Here is a 26,939-nt window from a genome sequence, read left to right as displayed (position 1 = left end):
TGCAATAAGACACTTTTAATCTGTCTGAAAACAGAAACATGATGTACAAAAAATTATTCACATAGAAGTTAGCTTTCTTTTCTAACAGTGTTTTTTATATTATTATTGTTTTTATCTATCTATCTATCTATCTATCTATCTATCTATCTATCTATCTATCTATCTATTAGATAGATAGATAGATAGATAGACAGATAGACAGATAGACATATAGATAGATAGATAGATAGATAGATAGATAGATAGATAGATAGATAGATAGATAGATAGACACTGAGAAACTGCTAAATTCTGTGTGAATTATTGTTTACATCATGTTTCTAAAGATAACAACATTACATAGGGAAGTCCACATCATACAGGCTGTCCATACCCTAAAATGACATTTTTCCACCAAAATTTAGGACTAAAATGCATCTTTTGCAGCTTTGAGGGGAGCTTAACAAGATCTAATCATGGGTCTAAACACTCAAAGGAAAAGCCATCCTGAAGTGACATGCCAACAGTGGGCAAATGTGCTTGGTAATTACAGCCTTGCGATGAGAGGGGAGGTACTAGTGTGGTAGGTGCTTTTTTAATGATGCAAGGGCCAGATATGGTATAAAAACCCTCATCATTGTGCTAGGCAGCAGCAGATCCTGTCTGTCTCCTACTACAAGGATATTCAGAAGTGGGAGCTGAGGCTGCGTTACATTTTTTTATTTATTTGGAACCCAAGTATGCCGGTAGGTGTCAATTTTTTCTTTGGTTTTGGGGAACTAGGCCCTGATATTAAATGACACCAATCAGCAGGTTCAGATGGCAGGGCGCTCTTATTACTACTTTGAGTTATAGTTTATACAAAGTAATTATTAATAGAATGAAAGCTGAAATCATAGCTTATGGTTGTCAGCTGTTGGTTACTTTAAAAATGGCTAAACCAATTGTTCCATCAGAACGTTTCATCTTTTCCCGCCAGCAGTGCCTTTTTTTTTTTTTTACGTCATCACATCTAACTCTTTTGATTCCATTGCAGATTTGACCTCAGAAAATGGAACTAAGAGTAGCAAGCATTCTTCTTCTCCTGGTTGCCTTGACAGCTGCCCATGGTGAAAGATATGTTGTCAAGAAGGTAGCGAAGGCCCCCAAGTACCAGCCTTACTCAGTGAAAAGCCATGGTATGTTTAAGATTTAAAAATACTTGTCTTTGCTTTCTTCAGGGTACTGAAGATCTTTTTCTGTCTTTCATGTTTGACCTAAAGATGTAAAAGATTAGCATGTGAATGCTACTCTGAGTTTAAATGCAGGTAAAACAAATCTTAGGGAAAATTTTGGTATGCACATAGCAAAGCTGTATGAATAGAATCCAGCACACTGATTGGTTGCTGATACACTGTGTGTCCTCCAATAGTATAATGCAACTTGTCTAAGTTTGGAATATTCAAATTGTAGTAGGCAAAAACATGTCATGCCTTTACAGATGCATCATACTATAAAGTCTGTTCTTTTGTCTCTGATTGTATATTGGAAGTTTTTTTAACCATAATTTTTTAAACCATTTTAGTTTAGGTAGCAAAAAGTGCATTTTACATAAAACTGATAATTTAGTTCCATGTAAAACACATACATCTTTGTCCTCTTTCTCTCTTCATATGTTTCACTAAGTTCCACTCTGGAGTGTTGAAGAATAAGTTGAAGGATGTATGAAAGATTCAGTATGTTAAATCTGTTTTCTTATATTGTGTTTAACTGCATGGTTTGATGAACTCCACAATGAAATACTGTACAGACAGTATGATTTGTTTGAGTAGAAGCAATTCAGTATTGTTTTCAATTTGAAAGTATATGCACAAAAAACCAACCAACTTTCAAAGGTTATGAACAGCTATTAAGAATTAGCTTCTTAGAGGCATGTTGAAAAGTGATTTGTCTGGGTGTGCCACAGCAAACCTTAGACACATCTGTTTTGTTTCATGAAAGCTGTGCCTAGAATAATGACCTTTGGTATGATGCAGTTTACAAACCAATAGATTTGACCACATGAAGGCAATCATAAAACTGGAGCCCTAGCTGCGTGTGTATATATATATATATATATATATATATATATATTAATGCAATACAGATAACTTGTGGTTCTGATATTAGTATGAATGTATATATAAAAAAAACAAAATACAAATAATAAAAAAAAAAAAAAAAAAACTTTGTCTCGCAAGGTTTTTGGATAAATGTTCTGGTAGGCCTTTGTCCGGTCAAGATTATTTATCAACAAAATAGCAATAAAGCATGCAATTCCAGGAAGTGAAATGTTTCTGAAGATAAAGAACTGAATCACAGATATTTTTACATACAAATTTTACATTTCATTTGAAACAAGGCACTTTTTTTCACAATAATTACAACAAAAAAGAAGTATAATTATAATTTAACATACAACTGTTTGTGTAACTGAATATGTATAGATTTGTTGTGAATTAACAATATATCAGGTTTGAAATTTTAAAATGTATTAACTAAAGTTTTAAAATGTATTATTTCTTGTGTGAATTATTTCTTGTGTGAATTCTATGTATGAACACTGCTTTTATAAAAAGAGCTTGAATAAAAAAGGTATTTATAGTGAATCTGTAGAGCTTACCTACATAACTCGATACTGATGTCCTGCTTCTTAGGAAAACAGCTCTATTTCAAAAAGCCTGTAGTTATATCTGTGAATCAATATATAGTCAAACAATTCCCAAGGAGGCAGACATGCGTAAAAAGGTACTATATGGTTATAGGATCACTTTTAGTCAGACATTTCTAAAATCTGTCCAAATGTTATCTGTCCAGATCTCTATCAACACAATATATTATAAATTTTATACTGGTATATTGTACAATGTAGAATCGCATGAAAATAATAAAATTACATTCAAAACTTCAATTGGAATGTGCAATTCTACCTATAACTTGTTATTGCCACTGATGTACATAATGACTATGAATATTGCCACTGATATACTTCTTGTTTTATTCCAGTGGTATCTGTAGCAGGAGAACCAGGCATCCCTGGTGAGCCAGGCCTACCTGGACCTCCTGGCCCCCCTGGAGAGCGAGGAGAAGATGGCGAAGGACTGCCAGGGCCACAGGGACCCCCTGGACCACCTGGTCCTGCTGGTTACTCAGCACCTGGAAAACCTGGTACTCCAGGTGGACCTGGCAAACCTGGAGCCACAGGTGCACCTGGACATAAAGGAGACTCTGGTGCACCCGGTCCTCAAGGCCCCAGAGGCATGCCTGGTCCTGTTGGTAGCCCTGGACCAGCAGGCATTTCTGCAACTGGCAAAGCTGGACCAGCAGGCCTGCCAGGAGCAATGGGACCCCAGGGTGAGCCAGGTCTTAAAGGATATCCAGGCATTCCTGGAGCACCAGGACAAAAAGGAGAACGCGGTTATGGGGTTCAGGGGGCACCAGGTGAGAGAGGTCCAGTAGGATCAGTGGGTGCTCCTGGAAAGCCTGGTGAGCCTGGTGTTGGAAGACCTGGCAGATCTGGACTTCCTGGTGAACCAGGTAAATCAGGCTCACCTGGCCGTGATGGGGAACCTGGACGCATGGGTTCACAAGGTCCAAAAGGTCAAACAGGTGCTCCTGGAATTGGAATGCCCGGCAAGCCAGGCGAGAATGGTGCCCCAGGTATGCAAGGCCCTGTTGGCCCAAAAGGTCAACAAGGCCCAACTGGTGCTACTGGTGCTCCTGGCGTTCCAGGTTATGGCAAACCAGGTGAATCTGGTGCAAAAGGTGAGAGGGGAGTAGCTGGTAGCCCAGGTACAACGGGTCAGAAAGGTGAGCCAGGTGCTAAAGGGCACACTGGATATCCAGGTGCTACTGGTCCCATGGGTCCAGCTGGTCCTCAAGGGTCAAGAGGTTTCCCAGGTGAGAGGGGAGCAACAGGTGATAAGGGTGGTCAAGGTCCAATGGGACCTCAAGGGTTGAAGGGGCACAAGGGAGAGCAGGGACCCCAAGGCATTGAAGGCAAGCAGGGTTATGCAGGGGCAACAGGCCAACCTGGTCCAAGGGGAGCTACAGGTGCTCCTGGTAACAAAGGAGATGCTGGCCAAACAGGCGCTCCTGGTACCCCAGGAACACCTGGACCTGCTGGATCAAAAGGTCTTCCAGGATATCCTGGAGCAGCAGGTGAAAAAGGAGAGACAGGAGCTCCTGGAGCAAGAGGCCCTGTTGGTCCAGCAGGTCCTTCAGGCCCAAGTGGCCAAAAAGGTCACCCAGGTCTTCCTGGATCACCTGGCCCAGCTGGTTTGGCTACCAAGGGAATTCCTGGGCCTCAGGGTCCACCTGGACGTCATGGATCTGATGGACCTGCTGGACTTCCAGGTCCTGTTGGACCTCCTGGCCCTCCTGGTCCTCCTGGTGAGGTCATGTTTGAGAAGGCCCATAGTGAAACTACATTCCCACTTCTTGTCAAAAGTCCTGTGTCTGCATTCACTGTTGCAACTGTGACACCTTATCCCCCGACTGGTACCCCAATTAAGTTTGATCAGATTGTGTATAATGCAGAGCAGCATTATGATCCTGAGACAGGCCTGTTCACCTGCCAGATTCCAGGAATTTATTACTTTACCTATAGCATGCATGTGAATGGTGCTAATGCTTTAGTTGCACTTTATAAAAATGGTGATCCAATCATGTTCACCTATGATGAGTACAACAAGGGATTTGTGGACCAGATGTCTGGTAGTTCTGTCCTTCAGCTCAATGAGCAGGACACTGTTTATATCCAGATCCCTGATGATGAGGCTAATGGTGTTTTTGCCGCTGATAATGTTCATTGCTCTTTCTCTGGGTTCCTGATTGCCTCTACGTGATAAGGTGATTCAACCACATCACTTATGTAACTTCACTACTTCTCAAACAAAATATCCTGTTGTGCAAACCTTAATGCACAACAGACTGTGCTATTGTTCTGAGAAATTCAAGCATCTCAACGTGGAAACTCCAAGAAGTGGTGCCAAAAAGAAGGAAGTGTAACATGTTATCAGGGATAGAAATACAGTTAAAACCTTTACAATTAATTTTTTGTGTGTGGATTGAGCATGTGAGGTTGTGTCCTGATAATTTCATTTCTTTTCCTTGTTTTTTTGTTCTGTATTTTTGGTTTCTTGTTGCTGATGGCAGTGGCTAATTCAAATTCTTATTTTTACTGTTATTGTTGTCCTTATATCCTTACTGATTAAACGGAAATGATCTTCCTGACATCCTTATATTTGACTTGAATATTGTGATATGGTGAAAATGAAAAACAAACCCAAAAGCAAACAAATAAACATCTATAAATGTTATCCCATATGATTAATTTTTCTCTGTAAATCATAATGCCTAAAATAAAATATTTCCTAAAAGACTTCCTTTCTGTGTTTTGTTTTACAATGCTGAGTAATTTCATTTTTTTTTTAAAACAAGTTTCACTACAAGCTAGTATACAATGCAGCAGAATTACAACAGTACATGTTTGAATGGATATATTTCTATTTTGTGTTGTCAGTTGCAGAAAAATTATAATGATAATACTAAATTCTGTAGTTTCAAGAGTAGTGCCTTTAAAAACAGAAGGAAGTAGAGTATGCTTTGATGACTGTTAAATTCACTGTCAACCAAATAATGTGGGTTAGGTGGAGAACCAAGTCAAACAGAAGACGCTGGATGGAGGCAATCAGAAGCTGGGAGCCTCAAGCCACAGGCAGGCACTGAATTTGGAGGGTTTGAGGGAAGTGGTGGAATAAAAAAAAAAAATTAAGAAAAGAACACCTGGAGAGTGAAGTCGTTAGCATCTGTAAGAGCAGAGGTGGGAGCCACAAGTTTAACATTGCCATATACAAGATGAATATCCAGCATTTAAGCTACGAACAGGAATTTTGGGTGAAAACACACCCATCTTGAGGTTGTTAGATTAGTGGCGGAGTTCATCTTGGAGTGCAGAAAATACATGGTTCTAAATTATCTTTAGCTCCTGTGGTAGGCTAAAAACATCAGAGTAGTGGCTGTTAACATTCATTTTATACTTAGAAAGTATATGGCTTTTCTTGGAATTTAGAAGAATGGCATTTACCAGTGCTGAGGATAAAGACACAAACATAATAAAAAGTTGTGATTTGAGAACAAGCCCCTACAAACCATAATATAATCACATAATTAAATGTTTATCATGGTACTGTTGTTCAATATATGTTGCCACAATGGGTTTGATGGTAAAGATGGTGATGGAAGAATAGACCTCAACCAACATAAAATGTTTCACATTATTCTATTGTAAAATTCTCACAATCACACACACACACTATAAAGACAATGTTACAAAATCAATACTCAAACAAAACATATACGGTCTGTCTAAATCCTTTATTTTTGTTTTGAGTGCCCCTAAAATTAAGGGGTAAAAGAAGCATTGTGAACAATTTACACGCAATTACATTCCATTTAAAAATCAAGTAGAGTGGTGCTGACGTATTTACAGGAAAGGGGGGGGGGGGGGGCGGGAATCTACATGACGATTGCACTGGTAATTTTTCAAACATTTGTGGAACTCTGCTGGAATAAAAACCACTAGGACTGCATTACACATGACAGGTCAAATGTTTTGATGTTTAACATTTCAGAAAAACGTTCTCATTGAAACAGGATTATTTCCAGAAAGAGAGGGAAAAAAACTTCATACTTGATACCATAGATATTAAGAAAGAAAATATGATAAAGCCATTTTCAACACTGTAAAATCCAGCAAGACAAAAGCCAATACCAATACGTAATGCTGCAGTATTGCACAATGCATCTGCTGAGGTTTTGAGCACCTGTTTTGGTGATTCATGTAACGATGTCAGTAAAATCAAATGAGAACTGACCAGTAACATCTGTAAATTGTTCAATTATGTTTTTTCTGATAGCTCCTTTTTCCACACACTTGATTTACCAAATTGTATGGCACCAGTACCTTCAACTAACATTTCAACTTAATGTCCTCATGACACTAACATAGTTCACCTATAAAAGAAAATGAACAAAAACAGCAACAACAACGATTGAAACAAGCAATGCTCTATTAATCTCACTCATCCACACACACAGCCATACAACTGCTACAAAAAAAGGGGGGGGGGGGTGTGCCTTTCACTTCCAATCAATCCATCCAACTTCCTTCCTTCAAAATGCCATATACAATGTATTGGATGAAACAGGAATGGATTAAAAGTATGGGAGAAAACTGAAGGCTTGAAATGTCATTGGTTTTTGTACAAATTTTCCATGTTTGTGCTCCTCTGACGTCACTTAAAATGGGCTTTTTACCCTCCATCTTACTCTGTGGCAGTGGCTGGGGCATCGGAGCTCTCTGCGGCTGCTGGTTCCTGAGGAGCAGCCTCTGCTTTCTTCTCCTCAGCTGGCTTCTCTTCGGCTACCTCACTGGATGGTTTTTCTTCTTTGTTTTCAGCTGGCTCCTCAGCTTTCGGTTCCTCAGCTGGAGCCTCCGTCTTGTTCTCGTCGCTGGAGGCCTCAGGCTTGGCCTCCTCAGGCTTGGCTTCCTCAGATTCTGGTTCAGCATCCTTCTTCTGTTCACCATTCTCCACAGCTGCTGCTGCCGCCTCTCCACCTTCAGCCTCCTTTTTAGCACACTTCTTAAAAGAGAAGCCGCTAAGTTTGAATGGTTTCTTAAAGGAGAAGCGCTTTTTGGTTTTGACGGGCTCACTGCTCTCCGAAGCAGAACCGTTTTCTTCTGTTTTGGCTGTGTCTTCACCATTCCCGACGGTGGAACTCTCCACTTCGCCCTCAGGAGCGGTCTTCTCTGCACCTCCTTCCTCGGCCTTTGCTTCCTCTGCTTTCACCTCCTCATCAGCAGAGTGCTTTCCATTGGCCTGCACATCCTCTGTGGCTGCTTCTGCATTTGGAGAGGCATTCCCATTGGTTTTAGCATGGCCATTCTCCTGTGGGAATAAGGAAATGCTTCATATATGCTGTATTTGCACTGTGTAACAGGGTTTCTATACCACCTCATTTGAAATTTAAGATCTAAACCTGTAATGGAAATACACATTATATTACACACACGTAATATTTAATGTGTTTAACGTAAAAACAAAACAAAATATAATCACTGTAATAAATTATATTTAAGATATACAGTGAACTTTTCATAACAGAGGATAATATTCCATGCAAAATATCCCCACAAAAGCACCGCATCACTAAGATTTTTGGTGGTGCAAACAATTTATTCTGAAGCAATATTTTCAGTTTTCTACCAGCTTTATCATGCTTAAATCTGCATATTTTTATTTACCGAAGGCCTATTTTTACAAATACATAAATAAGGTTTTGATATTAATCAAAGCATTAAATACTGATATTTGAATTTTAAATAAAAAGGTCCTTTAATAAGTGAGTCATTGCGATTGAACTGAATCATTTAAAGTATTGATTCATTCAGGAACGAACCACCATCATGTTGCTCAGGGACACAAAACAGCGCTGTGGCTTTATTTGTAGTTATTTTTACGGTTTAAATATATGGTGTCTAAAACTGGTGTCTCTTAATTACATTTTAGTTTATTGAACTGTTATCAATATCACTTTTGTAGTTATGTGAAATCTGACTCTTCATGTGAAATTCATTAACAATATAAAATGGTATAAATATAAATTGTCTGCCCCCATGTCTTGAATTTGTGATCATTGAATGTATTTTAATAGACTGTACTGCATTTTCGACACGGACAATGGCGCAGAAGTATAAACCAAAAAAAAAAACTGCCGCATAGATTGATGCGAAATAAAGCCAATAGTTCAAGATTGTTTTAAGTTTATACATAAAGAAATTATGAATTCATTAACTCATTCATCACAAGTCTTGTACAGGCAAATTACTTCTCACCTGTGATTCCTGACAGTTTTAGAGGAAGATTACTTCTCGTCGCCCCCTGTTGTTTCAAAGAATAGTATAACATTGAACGCAACAAGAATAAAAGCCTCGTCCATTTAGGAAGGTCGGTACGAAGTCAGCGGAGGCTCATAAAGTGGAACCAGGCGAAAGTATAAATCCTGCTTTATGGGGTAACTAGGGTAGCTGGCAGTGTGAATGGGGCTTAAGCCTCAACAACGCGCCCTTGATACCAGAAATACACTATATCCATTATAAATCGCCATTTACATTGAATGTAGGCTAATAAATTTAGAAGAATCATTCTCGTGTTTCAATCCTTTGCTGGGTAGTTTTAGTCACTTATGATTTAATCAGGCTATGTGTCCGGTCGGGCAAGTAAAAAAAAAAAAGAAAGAAAAAAAAAAGACACTAGCTAGACGGAGATCAGCTGTAGCTCGACCCATATTATTATTATTGAGAACATTAAGAAGATATTTCAATCTGTATTCTGCTACTGCCGTTCTCTCTGAATGCAGTAACTTACCGCAGGGGAGAAAAAAATAAAATGAATAATAATAGTTTTCGGTCTATCAAATGATTTTAAAGTCGTGGCCAAAAGCTTTGGAAGTGACACATTTTGTGTTTTGCTTACAAAGTTTGCTGCTTTAGTATTTGTAGATTTTTCCACATATTTATATGGTATACTGAAAAACATTGATAAGCATATCATAAGTTTTAAAGGCTTTTATTGGCAAAAACTAAATATATAATGAGTCAATATTTACAGTGTTGACTCTTGTTCTTCCTTGTTTTTGGCATGCTGGATATTAGCTTCTGGGCCAAATCCTGACTGATGATGATCCATTCTTGCCACACTTTGTGGGCTTCTGCTTGTCACCTCGCCTTTTGAGGACTGACGCCAGGTTCTCTATTGGATTGAGATTTGGGCAGTTGCCTGGCCACGGATCCAAAATTTCAATGTAATAATTTGAGCCACTTCATCATTCTTGCTTTGTGACATGGTGCTCCATCACCAGATTGTTCATGGATCATTGGAAGAAGTTGTTCTTGCAGGACGTTTTGATACCATTCTTTATTCATGGCAGTGTTTTGGGGCAGAATTATGAGAGAGCCCTCTCCCTTGGTTGAAAAGTGACCCCACACATGGATGGTCTCAGGATGCTTCACTGTTGACATGTAACAGGACTCATGGTAGCATTCACCTTTTCTTCTCCAAACAGTCAGAAGGGAGCTTCATCAGAGAAAATAACTTGGCACCAGTTCTTCTGCTGTTCAGTCCTTGTACTTCCTGCAGAATTTCAGTCTGTCCATGACATTTTTCTTGGAGAAGTGGCTTCTTTTCTGCCCTTCTTAACACCAGGTCGTTGTCCAAAAGTCTTGGCCTCACTGTGCGTGCAGATGCTCTTACACCAACCTGCTGCCATTCCTGAGCAAGTTCTGCACTGCTGGTGACACGATTCAGTAGCTGACCCTTCAGGAGGAGACGGTCCTGGCACTTGCTGGACTCTCTGGGACGTCCTGAAGACTTTCTCCTTGAAGTTCTTGATGATCCAGTAAATGGTTCTTTCAGGTGCAAAATTCTTTGTAGAAATGTCCTTGCATGTGAGGCCATTTTGATGCAAAGCCATGAAGGCTGCAAGTGTTTCTTTGGAGGTAACCATTGCCAACAAGATCACAATGATTGGAAGTGCTTCTTCCCTCTTTTTAATATCAATCCGTCTGCTCTTACAATTAAATTAGTATGATAGTGATTTCACCAGTACTCATTCACATTTTCACATGTGCAGCTGATATGATAAGTCAATTAATGTTGGTCATTTTCAATCAAAGCTGGTCATTTTGTGTCAGGATCAAACAGTGAAACTTTTTTTTGGCCTATGAAGCTTTTAACAATTATTTAAAATGCATCTAATAACATCTGTTTTGTATGCATCTACACAATAATCTAAAAACAATGAGAAAGAAAACAACAACAGCTTAAGCAGCAAACTTTGCAAAACACAAAATGTATGTCACTGCCAAAACTTTTGGCCATGAAAACAGTCATTAGGTACGTCAGAATTAAAATATTTTAGCTGTAACGGTAATCTGAATTTAAGACATTTTAAGAATTTTTAAGGCCTTTTATTAGGAAAGCGTTAAGATTTTTTAAAGGACCCCCGGAAACCCAGTGTAAAGATTAAAAACACAATTATTTGAAATCATTTCGCACATTTACCACCTACTAAATACAAAATTCTGTATGAAAACACTAAGTTATCTGGAGTCTATAGGTTCGCCACGTGGGTAAGGTCTCATGCACTTTGTCTGGCTGATGCTGATGCCATTTACGTGAAAGCGTTGCAAGATGGACGAGTAGATCCAACCGGCTCTGATTAAACCGAGGAGATCATCGTGTTGAGTGCATACAATCTTACAAGCCCACTTCTCATATTAAAGCCATTTCTCATATATTAAATCCACGTAATGCTTCTCATGGCTTATTTGTGGTTCCGTTTTATCAACAAGATGTGAGAAAGACATGGTGATTTGACCGAAATGGCTTTTCACGACGGGAAAGCTTGATAAAGCTACGAAGATGTTCCTGTTGAACTCATTTTTAGAAATCTGAATGGAATCACCGAATTTGACTGTAATCGTAATTATAGGATTTTAAAAGAAAAAAAATTGCCGTTTAAAAACACCGATTTCATTAACTGACGTTAAATGTAACAAATGTATGCTCTACATTAAATTTTATAAAACAATAACGTCGATATTTAATACAAAATGCTGGTTTTAAGTGGAAAGTGGAGAGACCCTTTGTTGATCGGCTCATTGTTCATTTGAACCGACTTGGTTTTTGGTACTGCACACCCCCTCAAAACATCACACGCCTGCACATAGATAATAATTAAAGTTATTACCTGCCCGTTTGATTTATTCGCAGCCTCGGCTGGTTTTTCGGCAGCGGTCTCGTCTTTTGCTCCGTTTTTGGAGATTTGCGCTCCCATGGTTTCACACGCAACAAAGAATCGCAGATCAAATGAATGAACAAAGAGCGCGAGCTTCTCCCTCAGACTCGTCGCGTGCTCCCTCTCAAGAGCGTCTGTTTTCAAATAAAGCTGCGGAAAGGAGATGAAGAGAGGTGAAGCTGTGATCAACTGATTGAGAAAAAATACAAATTACAGCACTCTCTCAAATATATTATTTTAGAATACGAGATGGAGATAATGAAATTGTTCTCTTTTGATAATGAGATGCTGGATACAACGCCCAAAATACCCATGACGTCACAGAAGTGCGGCGAGAGCCAATCAAAGGCCTGCGTGAAGCCCGGGGGAGGGGTTACACTCACGCACTGGAGGAGAGGAAGGGCTCGCAACCAGCAACTGGTGATTCAGAACCAATGTACCCAGCCGCAAAGGTTTTGCTTTTCTTTTTATTTCTGTTTTTATTTATTTCTCTCATTTGGTCTTTGTTGTTGTTGTTTTTTCATAAACCTGTCTCTTCAAAGATCTTTCTTTTGGTTTATTCAAAATATGAAGGGAGAACGCAAAAACTATTAAATGGCTGCGTATGCATTATGCCACTTTATCTATATAGACACTACATAGGCCAACACATAAATATGTAAGCATTTAATTTCCAATGCTCCAAACTTGGGTTACAATTTTCCAATATAAACATTCAGTCACACACTGCATGCATGATGAATTCATTCTGAGGAATCCTGGTGACCTAGATTCAGTCAGTTTATTGTCAACCCAGACAGAGTTGTTTTGAATGCACTGAAATAGTCTAAAGTGCGCTTTCACATCACCATACTAACTCACGTCACCATGGAAACTGCTCAACATCACAGCATGATTGCTCATAAACAATAATAACATTGTAAATGTGCAATGGTGAAATATTTGGTTACATCTGAATGAGTGAATGATCTGCCTGAGTAATCCATGATAGGAGGGAAGATTTATATTGCGCACTAAGCTGATATATGTTTTGTTAAACAGAGAATCCCTAAAACATTAAAGCCTATTCACTAAACAAAACAGATTTGTGCAAACTGGATATTTATCTAAAAATAATATATTCTAAAATTAAAATGACAGAATGTAAATGAACAGTATTAAAACAGATTTAATATTTTAGGGACATATGTTAATTGTGGCATTTGATCAACAATGATTTGAAGCATCACAAACACATTTTGAAAAGTCAGCTATAGCATTAACTGACTCAACAAAATCTTGATGAGTATAAATATTAAAAATCTCACAACTGTTGGCTGGCGCTACAGCAACAGATGTTGATTTAGAGTCCACTGCAGAGTTTCATTTTCTAAGATTAAAACATTGAATATGCTTGAAATTCATGCCAAACCTTGATCTGTTTTTGCTGATTACTGATTTATATATATTTACATCAGTAACATTGCACGTCATATACACGCATTGCCATTTTTTGGCTATGTAACATGTATATGCATGTATGGCAGTACCATTGGTTACAATGGTCAAACGAGGGGATGTCAAATCTGCATCACTCCCTTTGGCCATTTTAATAGAAAACACTCATACAGAGTGAGCTAGTTTAATTTAAAGAAAACAAAGTATAGTTTTAGAAATGTACATTAACATTTTTTAAAATAAAACTATAAGATTTATTATGTTAATAACCATAGAAACGCATCATCACAGTCTGTGAAAAGAGTCTGTAGTGGTACATATATGATCCTTTAGTAGGATGAAACGACTCGGGCTAACTATCAAAAGTCAATTTTAGAACAGGCACAATCACATACCCATAAAATCCTAATTTATTCACTCCCATGTTCTTCTGAACCTTTATGACTTTCTTAGTTCACCCAAAGAGGAGATGCTATGAGATTTTCAGAAGACTTTACACCTGAGGCTGTCATTCTGTCAAACATCTTTTGTTTTCCACAGAAGAAAGAATGTCATACAGGTTTCAAACAGAATGTTCACAGAATTTAATACCGAACAATCCTTTTAAGATTTTAATATTTCCAACATTACTGCCAGAGAAAAATATATAAAAAAATAAGATACAGTTGAATGAACACACATTGTCCCAATATTTATCAGGGTATGTTATCATAATGGAACCTAATTTTTTTTTTGCCTTTTCAGCTAAAAAATAAAATAAAATAAATAGAAAATATGTAAAAAAAAAAAAAAAAAAAATCTAAAATCTAAGTCTAAAAAAGCAGGTGTGCCTCGCTGAACTTGCACGGATTATGAAAAAATATATTTATTTTTTTCTAAACTCAGACAACACACTAAATTATTGGTGTCACAGGTTGTCAACGATTACAGAGAGATTTGTGGAGCATGACCAGACAGTCTTTGTTTTTCTATGGTAACCACAGCTGAACCCACGCTGCATAGTAGGAGCAAGAAAGGACCATCGAGGAGGCAAAACATGCGCGCGCACGCAGGCGTCCTCTGCCCCACCCGATTGGCTGAGCGTCCTGTCAATCACATCCTCGGTCCCCAGAGAATCCGCCTCAGCAACGCCATCATCTGTTACACTCGGCGACAGGAGCTGCCTGAGCCGTCAGGGCCAATGTCGTTATTTTCGTAATTCACCGATATTTTATTAATAGAAGAAGCTGTCTCCAAATGACCTATTTTCGATTGTCTATTTGCGGTGAAATCCAAAATACTTCAGTCGACCCCTCTCTCTTGGTAAGCATTTTCTGATGGTCTGGCGTTTTTTGATACACTTGGTGCAGCCGATTTGTATCCAATGGATATTGTGGTTAATGGAAATGATGGGAGATGGAGGCTTTATAACGCTAGTACCGACGGACTAACCATAACGCTTTCGCTTTATAAGCCGCATGATGTTTAGCAATATATAACATCGAGAACGAATGTATTTTCTTGTAGGGATGGTGTGATGCTTTTGCTCCTGAGCGCTCGTCTCTGGCAGCAGGATTGATGCGCAGCAGAAAAAGCCTTATATACACAACTGAATGGAAGAATAAGGCCTCTGTCACTGGACAGTAGTCATTGAAATCATACAATACCCTTTATCAGGGTTTACAATCTCAGCACGCAAGTATTTGTGTGACTTGACGGATTTTATGCTTTATTTTATTTATTTTTAGTATAATCTGTTTATTGATTTATTTTTTGCTTGTTTTATATCTATTCAAATGAAGCCTATATGCAGTGGCCCTTGGGCACAAAAAGCATTTTTCCCCTCTTATTGCTTGCTTTATGCATCCAGAATGATAAATGCAGGGTTAGCACGGTCATGGAAAACCTGGAAAAATCAGGGAATTTTTAAATACTCTTGGAAAGTAATAAAACATCAAAAGTCGTGGAAATGTTTCTATGCTTTGAGTCTCAGTCATCTGCTCCATTTAGCAGCATTCAAATCTTTTTGAGACTCAAATTATAGTTTAAATCTCTTAATTCAAAGGATTGGTTCCTGAAAATCTCTCTGCAATCTCTGTAAATATATTTACTCTGTAGTTATGAACAAAAAGTCTCATTGATGAAAAGGATTGGTTATTTCGGACTTAATTAAAGGTTCTTATGTTATGATGGATATGAAATTATATAACTTTTAATTTTCAGCAATATAGATAAAACAATTTCATATTTGATGTATTGTCTGTGGTTCTTGTACAACAAAAGCATGAATGGCTCTTCTGAATTCTTTGTTTTCTGCAGAATAATTAAAGGATGTTAAAGGATGAAATGTTTAACTTATACAGACATTAGACTTTATGTATTCTTCAACACAGTGTGCTATAGTTCCCCATACATTGTTTGCCAATAAAACAATGTTTCTGGCTTTTGTTTTGCCCACTCAGGCAAAGGAGCAAATTGTAGATGTTTTCACATCATCTTTAACTTTAAATGAATGGAATGCAAATACTCCACTGTGGTAGCCCAGTGCCTGCCGTGGTATGTTTATTAACTATATGTTTTTGTTTACTTTCCGCATGTGTTACATTTCCAGTCTTTTATAAACAGGGCACTTCTATAAACATTTATTAATATTAACATGATGTTCTGCAGAATAGAAAATGTGTTTTGGTTGGATAATAGTCACATTAAAGGAATAGTTCAACCACATTTTTTTTGCTGAAAATTTACTCATTACATCACTTGCTCACCAATGGATGCTCTGCAGTGAATGGGTGCCATCAGAATGAGAGTTTAAAGAGCTGATAAAAGCATCACAATAATCCACAAGTAATCCGCATGACTCTTAATGTCTTGTGAAGCGAAAAGCTGCATATTTGTAATAAACAAATCCATCATTAATACGTTTTTAACTTCAAACCGCTGCTTTCATCTAAAATATGAGTCCCTTATCCATAATATTGCTTCCTCTAGTGAAAAAGTAATCTTGTCTGAATCAGGAGAGAAATATGCACAGATCAAGCACTGTTTACAAGTGCAAACAGTCCAAAACAGTTCTAAAAAAAAAAGGTGTGGATTTTGATTTCAGGACAAACGAGGATTAATTTTTTTACTGGAGGAAATGCTATTATGGATTATGTACTGGTATTTTCAGCCAAAAAAATTTAAATTAAACGTATGTTTAAAGTTGATGGTTTTAGTTCTTAAACATAGTTTTTTTGCTGCACAAGACATAAATTTATCACGAGACATTAATTTTAAGATTTTATCGGCACCCATTCACTGCAGAGCATCCATTGGTGGACAAGTGATGAAATGCTAAATTTCTCCAAATGTGTTCAGATGAAAAAACAAAGTCATCAAAATCTTGGAGGGCCTGAGGGTGAATATATTTTCAACAAATGTACATTTTTGGGTGAACTCTTCCTTTAACTTATTCAATTATCATTATCATAATCCAAATCATGACATTTGCAATTAAGATTAAATAAATCACATATTTACACATCCATTTGTTTTTACTGTAATTACAGACTGTGCTTAAAACCAAATGTCTCTCTGAGTCACTTGTTGAATTAATTATTGATTTATGTTTACTTCCAGTCAGTTGTTCTGAATCTTAACCTCCTCTTTAATATGTCTAATTTGATTAGATTCAAACCAATAAAATGTCAAAGCAGATATAAATATATATTAAGTCATCATAATTTTTTCCTTTCTTCACCCCAAAGAATATAGATAATGGGCTGTGTGCAATGCAAGGACAAAGAGGCAACCAAACTTACAGACGACAGAGAAACTAGCGTCTCACAGCATGCAGGATATCGATATGGGGCTGATCCGACACCTCAGCACTACCCCAGCTTTGGAGTCACCACAATACCTAACTACAATAACTTCCATGCACCTGTCAGTCAAGGAGTGACAGTGTTTGGGGGAGTGAACTCTTCTTCACACTCTGGAACGCTACGATCCCGGGGTGGAACAGGTAGAACAAATGAGGGACTTTGCTGTTCTAGCACTCAATGAAATGAAGTATCTTGAATGTTGAAGTCAGTGTGACATAAAAATCACCTTTATTAACTTCCACGGAAATCTTTCCTGTTTTTACTGAGCCTGATGGATCAGTCCACATAATTCCAATTTTAAAAAAATAAAAACGTTTATTTTCCTTGTTAAATCTCTGAAAAAACTTTCATTTTTGGCTGACATCACCAAGGCCTAATTTTTCAGCCCCTTCCCTACTGGCTTCATTCTGGTATCATGATCTAATGGATAAAATCAAGTCCTGGCCTACATTTCTCTCATTTGATATCCTATTTTATTTGAAAATATTTAATCAAAGCCAAATGAGTTGTAAATATATATTTTAATGTCGACCTTTTAAAATAAACATTTTCTCAATCTTTTTTAACAATTTCCACTTTGGATCACAATGCACATTGTTGAGCCATTATAATATTTCTATTGTTTTAGTAAGCCGATTTTATTTGTCATTTTCTTTTGCAGGAGTAACACTCTTTGTAGCACTTTATGATTATGAGGCAAGGTCAGAGGATGACCTCAGCTTCAGGAAAGGGGAAAAGTTCCAGATTCTAAATAGCACGTGAGTTCACAGAACATATTTAAAGAGACCTTCAAAAACAATGTTTCATAATCCAATCCTAAAATGTTCTTTCTGAATATTTTTTTAAGTTAACTTTTCAGTAGGATGCTGTCTGAAACATAAAATAATGCTTTTAATATACTTTTAAGATTTTTTTTTATGTTTTTGAAGGAAGTCTCTTATGCTCAACAAAGCTGCATTTATCTGATCAGTAATACAGTAAAATCTGTAATATTGTGATTTTTTTTTTTTACAATTTTAAGTAACTTTCTTCTACTTTATTATCTTGTAAAATATAATTAATTCCTGTGATGCAAAGCTGAATTTTCAGCATCAATTAATCCAGTTTTTAGTGTCACAATATTATTCAGAAATCAGTCTGATATACTAATATGGTGTTCAATAAACATTTATTATTATCAGTGTTGAATACCATTATGCTTCGTAAATGCAATTTGTTTTTATAATTTGATGAATAGAAAGTTCAAAAGAACAACATTTATTTGAAATATCATTTTAAATTACATAATAAATTGATAAATGTAATGCATCCTTGCTGAATAAAAATATTAATTTAATTTCTTTAAAAAAATCTTACTGACCCCAAACAGCAATTATGTATCTGTACTTTACTTTTTGGGAGATTTCTACATTAACATTTTTTTATATGTGCATTATAGTTTCCTTCTTAATAATTGAAACTTGACCCATTCGAAATGTACTCAGTGTTAATTTGTTCCTCTTGCTCCTGTTGCTGTATTTCAGGGAAGGAGACTGGTGGGAGGCGCGCTCTCTCACTACAGGTGGAACAGGATACATACCCAGTAATTATGTGGCTCCAGTAGACTCCATACAGGCGGAAGAGTAAGTTCTGTTTTAGTTCGAAAATAGACAAAAGTGAAATAGAAATAGGAAGACTATCCAGAAGAACAGTTTCTGTTATTTGTCCTAGTTGTATTTTCATAGGGACAAGGACATTAACATTACTTTGTCATGTGGTCATACTGTTAACCAAAACAAGCACTATGTATCCCTTTGTAGTTGGTATTTTGGAAAACTTGGCCGTAAAGATGCAGAACGGCAGCTGTTGTCAAATGGAAATCCCAGAGGCACTTTCCTTATAAGGGAGAGTGAGACCACCAAAGGTAATTTGCAGAAATGATACAATTCGCAAATGTGGGGTGAGTAAATTTTTCCATTGCATTCAAAATAAGTCCAAATAAATGCTCACCAAGGCTGCATTTATTTGATCAAAAATACAGTAAAAACAGGAATACTGGGAAGTATTAATACAATTTCAAATTATTTTAAAATAGTTTTATATGTTAATCTATTATAAAATGTCACTTATTGCTGAATTTTCAGCGTCAGATGATTATTTCAAAATCATTCTAATATGCTGATTTGGTGCTCAAGAAACATCAATGTTGAAAACAGTTGTGCCGTTTAATTTTTTTTTGGCACCCGTGATACATTTTTTCTTGAATAGAAAGTTTAAAATTAGCAGCATTTGAAATAGGAATCTCTTGTAACATTGTAAATGTCTTTACTGTCACTTTCTATCAATTTAATGCATCCTCGCCAGACAAAAGTAGTCATTTCTTCCAAAAAAAAAAAAAACATTCTGACTTAAAGTTCATTTTGTAATTTTTAACTGATATTTGAGTCCTGTCCTGTATCTAATTTTCAGTACTCTCATGTTTTTTTCTAGGAGCATATTCATTGTCCATACAGGACTGGGATGAAAGTAAAGGCGACCATGTGAAGCACTACAAGATCCGCAAACTGGACAATGGAGGATATTATATCACCACTAGAGCTCAATTTGAAACACTCCAGCAGCTTGTGCACCATTATTCTGGTAAATCTGCATCAAATGCATTATGCAAAAATGTATTAATCTTAAATGGTAAACTAACAGTATAATCTATTAAAATTTCTGCATTCAGCCCGGGCTGCAGGACTTTGTTGCCGTTTAATAGTCCCATGCCATAAGGGCATGCCCCGCCTTGCTGACCTGTCTGTCAAAACCAAAGATGTATGGGAGATCCCACGGGAGTCACTTCAGCTCATCAAACGATTGGGGAATGGACAGTTCGGAGAGGTCTGGATGGGTAAGAGATTAGCTTAACCACATGCCCAATAAAAGAGTTTGATATTCATACGTTACTTATAATTCCAGGGGTATAACTCTTGCCCTGTCAGTGAGGCAGAGAACATTTCCTCTTGTCAAAAGAAAGCCAGCTGTCATGGAAGGTTTTATGTGGTTTCTTTCAAGGGCTGTGTGACTCACTATGAAATCTCCTCTCTGAATGGCAGGCACTTGGAATGGCAATACTAAAGTGGCAGTGAAGACCTTGAAACCAGGCACAATGTCCCCAGAGTCGTTCCTGGAGGAGGCTCAGATAATGAAGAAACTGAGGCACGACAAGCTAGTGCAGCTTTATGCGGTCGTCTCTGAAGAACCCATCTACATTGTGACAGAATATATGAGCAAAGGTAAGAACGGTTTTTGCAAACAGAAGTGCTAGATAATTGCTACTCTTCTGAACTTTCTGTTAATTAATGAATTCTGAAATAATGTGTCTCAGTTTCCATAAAAATATTAAGCAGCACAACTGTTTTCAACATTGATTTTAAGAAATGTGTCTTGAGCACCAAATCAATGTATTAGAATGATTTCTGAAGAATCATGTGACACTGAAGACTTGAGTAATGATGCTGGAAATTTTAAATTGTAAAATTTTATTAAAAAAGAAAACAATATTCCTGTTATACCTCCAAAGAAATCACACAGGTTTGATTTGATTTGATTTTAATTTTAATGACCACATAGCCAAGCTGGTGGAATTTGTTTTCAGTACAGCTCTTTGGTACAGGTTCCAGCATTACATTAAACAAACAATAAACATATAAAATAAAATAACATACATATACATACAGACAAACACATTGATACATAATAATACATAAGGGGTCATGCTTAATCCACAGTCCTCAGCGTTCAGAGTTCAAAATGTTTATTTGTTTATCTGTTTTTGAAGCGAGTTGTTCTGGAGGCGATTGTCCTGTAACGCCTCCCAGAGGGCAGTAGCTGGATGGCGTAGTGTGCAGGGTGGGTGATATCAGAAATTATTTTGTGGGCTCTGTGTAGTGTCCGTTTGTGGTAGAGTGATTCAAGGGATGGTAGGGGTGAACCAATGACTTTGGATGCTCTGTTGATGATGCGCTGTAATTTCTTCCGGGAAAGTGTGTCAAGACTGCCAAACCAAACTGTGATGGATGTGGTGAGGATGCTTTCAACGATGGCCGTATAGAAGCGGAGCAGGAGATGAAACCTTACTCTGAACTTCTTGAGCTGTCGGAGATGAAAAAGTCTTTGCTGGGCTTTTTTGTAGATATGATCTGTGTTGATTTTCCATTTGAGGTTGTTGCTGATATGGGTCCCAAGGAATTTGAATGTATCAATGATGGAGATGGGTTCACCTTCAATGAGCACTGGAGTTTTGGGGGATAGCTGACGTCTTAGGTCGACGATGAGTTATTTTGTTTTTGATGTATTGAGTAGGAGATCATGGTCTGTACACCAGGTCACTGCTTGGTTGATCTGTGCATGGTATTCGGTTTCTTGGTTGTTGGTGATGAATCCTATGATGGTTGTATCGTCCGCATATTTGTATAGGCCGACAGAACTATGGTGTGATGTGAGCTGGTTTGTGTAGAGAGAGAATAGCCAGGGTGAGAGAACACAACCTTGAGGTGCGCCTGTACTGTGGAACAGAGGGGAGGATGTATAATTGTTAATCTTTACCTTCTGTTGCCTATTCCAGAGAAAACTGTGAATCCAGTGACAGATGCATGCGTCGATATTCATGTCCAGTAATATATTAAAAAGTTTGGCCGGGTTTATTGTATTGAATGCAGAACTGAAATCCATAAACAGGATGCGGGCATATGTATTTGCGGACTCAAGGTGGTTCAGTATGTGATGAATTGCTAAGTTGACGGTGTCCTCAACTGACCTGTTGGCTCTGTATGCAAATTGGAATGGGTCCGTGAGGGGGGTGGTGACGGTTTTTTAGGTGATTGAGTATGATGCGCTCGAATGATTTCATGACTGCTGATGTCAAGGCAATAGGTCTGTAATCATTGAGGCAGGAGATGGTCTTGGTCTTAGGAACCGGGATGATAATGGATTCTTTGAAGCACTTGGGTACTAAGTTTTGACAGAGGGAGGTATTGAAAATGTCGGCGAAGACCCCAGCCAGTTCTGCAGCGCAGTGGTGGAGAACGGTGGGGCTGATGTTGTCTGGGCCGGGGGCTTTATTCCTCTTAAGTCCCCTGAAGGTGCTCCTCACCTTGGAGATGGTGGTGTAGCCGGTACCTGCTTAAACCTCCCATAAAAGAAGTTGAGTGTATCAGAGAGCTGATTATCGCCGTCAGGTATGGGGGTGGGTTTCTTTTTGTAATTTGTCATGTTTTTAAGTTTTTTCCAGATAAAACGTGTATGATTAGTGGTGATTTGTTCTTCTAGTTTAGTAGCATAGTTGGATTTGGCTCTTCTTATTGCAGATTTGTATTTGGAAGCCATATATTGTTCTTTGATTCCTGATAGATGAGCTGCATTTTTCTCCTTTCTTAACTGTTTAATATCTTTGTTAAACCACGGTTTGTTGTTATTGTAGTATTTGATTTTTTTTGATTGGTATGCACGGGTCCACACAGTAATTGACGTATGACGTTATTGCGTCGGTGACGTCATGGAGATCACCTGCAGCATGGAAAACTTCCCAGTCTGTGCACGCGAAACAACCACAAAGTTTGTTCACATGTAACTGTAAATGTAATTGTCTTTCAGGAAGCCTGCTGGATTTCTTGAAGGATGGTGAAGGACGTGGGCTTAAATTGCCAAATTTAGTGGACATGGCCGCTCAGGTTAGTTAAAAATTTTTGATACCAGTAATAGATCAAGGTATCTGGTTTCAGTAAGCACTTACTTGACCATGGGACATTTAAATATTCCATTGCTCGCACACTTATCTTTTAGGTTGCTGCAGGCATGGCTTACATTGAAAGGATGAACTACATCCACAGAGATCTCCGGTCTGCCAATATACTTGTTGATGACAGTTTAGTCTGCAAGATTGCAGATTTTGGACTGGCCAGACTAATAGAGGACAATGAATACACAGCACGACAAGGTGAGAGTTACACTCCCAAATCAGGCTTAGTTACTGTCTTCATAGGTTCAGTCAACCCTCTATTGTACAGTGTGGCCATATGTCAGCATTTTTCTTCACTTTACACATTTACACTGACAATTCAGAAAAAAGTACATTGCATTATTGGAGTTTAAAGATCAGAGTTTATAAAAACCAATAATATGTTGTTTTTAAGTTAAATGATTTAAGTACTGCTAAAATTTCTGTACATTTCCTTTTATGTCTGGATTGTTTGCTGGAGTATTTATTATTAAAATGTATTATTAAGATCACAGTATAACATAATTCTACAGTAAATTAGAGAAAATACTAATGTTAACATATGGCAATTGTTTACCACATTTGAATTGCAATAATGCATTTGTTCACTAGGCATTAACTTGTTAAAAAAATATCGGAATCACGTGTATTACTGTGTTTCTATTTATTTTTTGTAAGTGTTTATAGTACAATGTGTAGTTGCATATGGAAACTTTTCTACATGGCAACTTCTCAAATGGGGATGACGTGGCTATACAGGTCATACAACATATGACTGCACTAATGTTTGTTTCCTTATGCACATATTCAACAGAGTTAAATCTGTAATTTCCCTGGGAACGTTGCCCAATTCACAAGTAGAGATCAGATCCATAAATCCAGTGTTCCATTGTAGGTGCCAAGTTCCCAATCAAGTGGACGGCTCCAGAGGCAGCACTCTACGGAAGGTTTACCATCAAGTCAGACGTGTGGTCATTTGGAATTCTACTCACAGAGCTGGTCACCAAAGGACGCGTGCCCTATCCAGGTGAGATCTGATGGTGGAAGGTACATTTTTAGACCATTAATGCTGACAGCAGCTGACTAAAATTTAATCAGTTTAAATGACTGATGAAAAAAAAAAATTCAAAGATCAGAATTATGTCATTGTTTGCTCACCAACATGTCACTCCAAACCTGTATGAAAAAAATGTCTCTGTGTTTTTTGTCCTTACTGTGAAAGTCAGTGGGGTCCAGTGCTGTTTTGGACTCCATAGACTTCATTGTATGGACAAAAGCGGAAACATTCAAGATAGAAAGAAAGAAAATTGTGCAGACTTGGAACCTTTTTTGGGGTAAATTATACCTTTATAAGAGATATCTCTTTATATGATAATCATTGCTTTATATGAGGCTTTTATATGATTAACATCATTTTATATGAGGCTTTTATTTCTTTTTAAACAATGATTGGCACACACATCACATATGGTAAACACGAAAGCTCAAATATGTGTATTTGTTTGAGACGGATTTGTCATTGTTTTTTAGACCACAAAATCAACGATGTCACCAAAGAAGTGTGTTTTTGCTATGTATCTGTCTTTTATAAATCTGATAAATCTAAAGATTCTTTAGTGATATGAAGAACACGAGGCTACTGTATAGGAACTCAAGATTAACATGAGATTGACAGAAACTGTGTGTTATGTCTCCTTGAAAAATAATTAATTGGTGTTTTGAAGATTAGCCAATGTGTTAGGGGTTTGGAATGACATGAGAGTAAGAAACCCATTACAGACTTAAAGGCATAGTTCACCCCAAACAATTCCAAACCTGTAAGGTTATCTTTCTTCTTATGAACACAAAAGATTCTTTGAATGTTGTCCATACAATGAAAGTGTATGGGGTCCAAAACCACACTTGACCACACAAACTTTTCACTTTCACTTTTTGTTTTGGGTAAACTATCCTTTTTAAGAGGATGAATAAAGTACAACTCAGCATCATACAGGAATTTGAGGGCCCCACGGCTTTTTTCAGTTAAAGAGCACATGCTTTGCATTTGTCCCTCAGGCATGAACAACCGAGAAGTCTTGGAGCAAGTAGAGCGTGGTTACAGGATGCCCTGTCCCCAGGACTGTCCCAGTTCCCTGCATGAGCTCATGCTCCAATGCTGGAAGAGGGATCCTGAGGAGCGGCCCACCTTTGAGTATCTACAAGCCTTCCTGGAGGATTACTTCACTGCCACTGAACCACAGTACCAACCCGGGGACAACCTCTAAACAAGGAGCTCCAGACTACAGAGTATGCCACAACAGACTGCCCTTCAAAATACTGATCGAAAGAGCATTTGATGAGAAAAGCTTCCAAGTTTTGTGCCATCTCGACCCAATGTCTGACACAATTCATCTTCCATTGAAAAAAGGACGTGCAGTCGCATTATATCTGTCAATAAAGCCAAAAATAGAGTTCTGGGGAGAGACATCAGTCACAATTAATAATAAGAATGGCTTGTTTGTATGTAGTGTAAATAGTGTGTTTAGTTTTCCCTTGTATTTGGCTTGTTTTATTACTTTTTATAATGCTGTTTTGCGTTCTTATCCAGGCTGAGAAAGTCGACGCTGTGAGGAAAGCATGATCAAGAGGCGGCACCAACTGTTTTAAGATTAACAATGATTCTGGAAATCATTCCTAGACACTTCCAGTAGGATGCTGACCAGCCTCTTTTAAATATTAAAAGAATTCTGTCAGTTGTATATTAAATTAACTGTACATGTCAAAACTGAGACATACAGCAGTGCATAGGTAGCATTTCTGACACATTATTGTGATTTTCACAGAAGGTAATGATGTCTGCACTGGTTTTAGCGATTTTGCTGGGCCTAATTATTTTGCACCTGCTTTTAGCAAGCGCTCAATGTCTATCTTTTGCTTTCTGCTTCTTAGAATGAGTGCATTTTCTATTTAGTCACTTTGGTTTAACAATAGAGCAGTGTATGTATCAGAATAGTACGAGACCAAGTGGGCATTATGCTTGACCATACTTGCATCTTTCCTGCAAATAAGATAAAATGACTGCTAACATCCTCACTGTTGTGAGAGAGAAAAAACAAGTCCATTAAAGGGATAGTTCACCCAAAAATGAAAATTATGTCATTAATAACTCCATTTATCTTCGGAACAAAGTTTAAGATATTTTAGATTTAGTCCAAAAGCTCTCAGTCCCTCCATTGATTTGTGTGTACGGTCTACTGTCCATGTCCAGAAAGGTAAGAAAAACATCATCAAAGTAGTCCATGTGACATCAGAGGGTCGGTTAGAGGGTCAGTTAGAACCAAAATGTATTTTCGATGCTTCAAAAAATTCTAACTGACCCTCTGATGTCACATGGACTACTTTGATGATGTTTTTCTTACCTTTCTGGACATGGACAGTATACCGTACACACAGCTTCAATGGAGGGACTGAGAGCTCTCGGACTAAATCTAAAATATCTTAAACTGTGTTCCAAAAATAAACGGAGGTCTTACGGGTTTGAAACAACACGAGGATAAGTTATTAATGACATAATTTAGCAAATTGGGCGAACTAACCCTTTAAATATATCTCACAATATCATGCATTATAAAATAACACAACTAAATACATAGAGAAATATTATGAAATGGTAGAATTTCACTCAAGATAACTCATTGCTGGTCTGCCTTGTTTTTTGCCCCTCATTTTGACCATTATGATAAAATTATGTCTGAATATTCATTATTGGGTCATTCTTTACTTTTTTTTTGCATTTAAGGAGTGACGGACCTCTCTGTGAACATGCTTACTGTAGGTCAAAGATATTCTGACATATTCTGTGTTCGACAATCAGAGATGGGCATAAATACATGAAAATGTATTTAAAATACAAATGCAAAATACTGTGTGGAAAAATGCATTTAAATACAAAATACTGTGTGGAAAAATTTACTTAAATGCAATTTACATTACATTTTTTTTCAAAGGCTTTAAAATACAAAATACAAAAACTTATTTTGTATTTAAAATACTTATTTTAAATACATGTATCTGAAATA

At 37.5% G+C, this 26,939-nt stretch overlaps 3 protein-coding genes across 3 annotated transcripts; 2 read left to right on the top strand and 1 right to left on the bottom strand.

Annotated features, from left to right (window-relative positions):
* Nucleotides 1–609: 609 nt before the first annotated feature.
* LOC132111411 (collagen alpha-1(X) chain-like) lies at nucleotides 610–5,378 on the top strand. The gene is made up of 3 exons (XM_059518679.1): nucleotides 610–725; nucleotides 1,016–1,157; nucleotides 3,004–5,378. Exons 2-3 carry the CDS (start codon nucleotides 1,031–1,033, stop codon nucleotides 4,842–4,844), a joined length of 1,968 nt encoding a protein of 655 aa, XP_059374662.1. The 5' UTR covers nucleotides 610–725; nucleotides 1,016–1,030; the 3' UTR covers nucleotides 4,845–5,378.
* A 982-nt stretch (nucleotides 5,379–6,360) lies between these two features.
* Nucleotides 6,361–12,152, bottom strand: LOC132111410 (myristoylated alanine-rich C-kinase substrate-like). The gene is made up of 2 exons (XM_059518678.1): nucleotides 11,812–12,152; nucleotides 6,361–7,949 (listed from the first exon to the last, which is right to left on the bottom strand). The coding sequence occupies exons 1-2, from the start codon at nucleotides 11,896–11,898 to the stop codon at nucleotides 7,326–7,328; spliced, it is 711 nt and encodes a 236-aa protein (XP_059374661.1). The 5' UTR covers nucleotides 11,899–12,152; the 3' UTR covers nucleotides 6,361–7,325.
* A 2,259-nt stretch (nucleotides 12,153–14,411) lies between these two features.
* On the top strand, nucleotides 14,412–25,980 carry LOC132111409 (tyrosine-protein kinase fyna-like). Its single transcript, XM_059518677.1, has 13 exons — nucleotides 14,412–14,598; nucleotides 15,738–15,831; nucleotides 17,025–17,281; nucleotides 17,803–17,899; nucleotides 18,665–18,763; nucleotides 18,941–19,044; nucleotides 19,611–19,760; nucleotides 19,849–20,013; nucleotides 20,219–20,398; nucleotides 22,758–22,834; nucleotides 22,947–23,100; nucleotides 23,777–23,908; nucleotides 24,937–25,980. Exons 3-13 carry the CDS (start codon nucleotides 17,035–17,037, stop codon nucleotides 25,143–25,145), a joined length of 1,614 nt encoding a protein of 537 aa, XP_059374660.1. The 5' UTR covers nucleotides 14,412–14,598; nucleotides 15,738–15,831; nucleotides 17,025–17,034; the 3' UTR covers nucleotides 25,146–25,980.
* The last annotated feature ends 959 nt before the right edge of the window (nucleotides 25,981–26,939 follow it).

This window comes from Carassius carassius, chromosome 31 (assembly GCF_963082965.1).
Source record: "Carassius carassius chromosome 31, fCarCar2.1, whole genome shotgun sequence".
Lineage (NCBI taxonomy): Eukaryota > Metazoa > Chordata > Actinopteri > Cypriniformes > Cyprinidae > Carassius > Carassius carassius.
The sequence above is the reverse complement of the archived record's forward strand: the minus strand, read 5'-3'. Positions and strand labels throughout refer to the sequence as shown.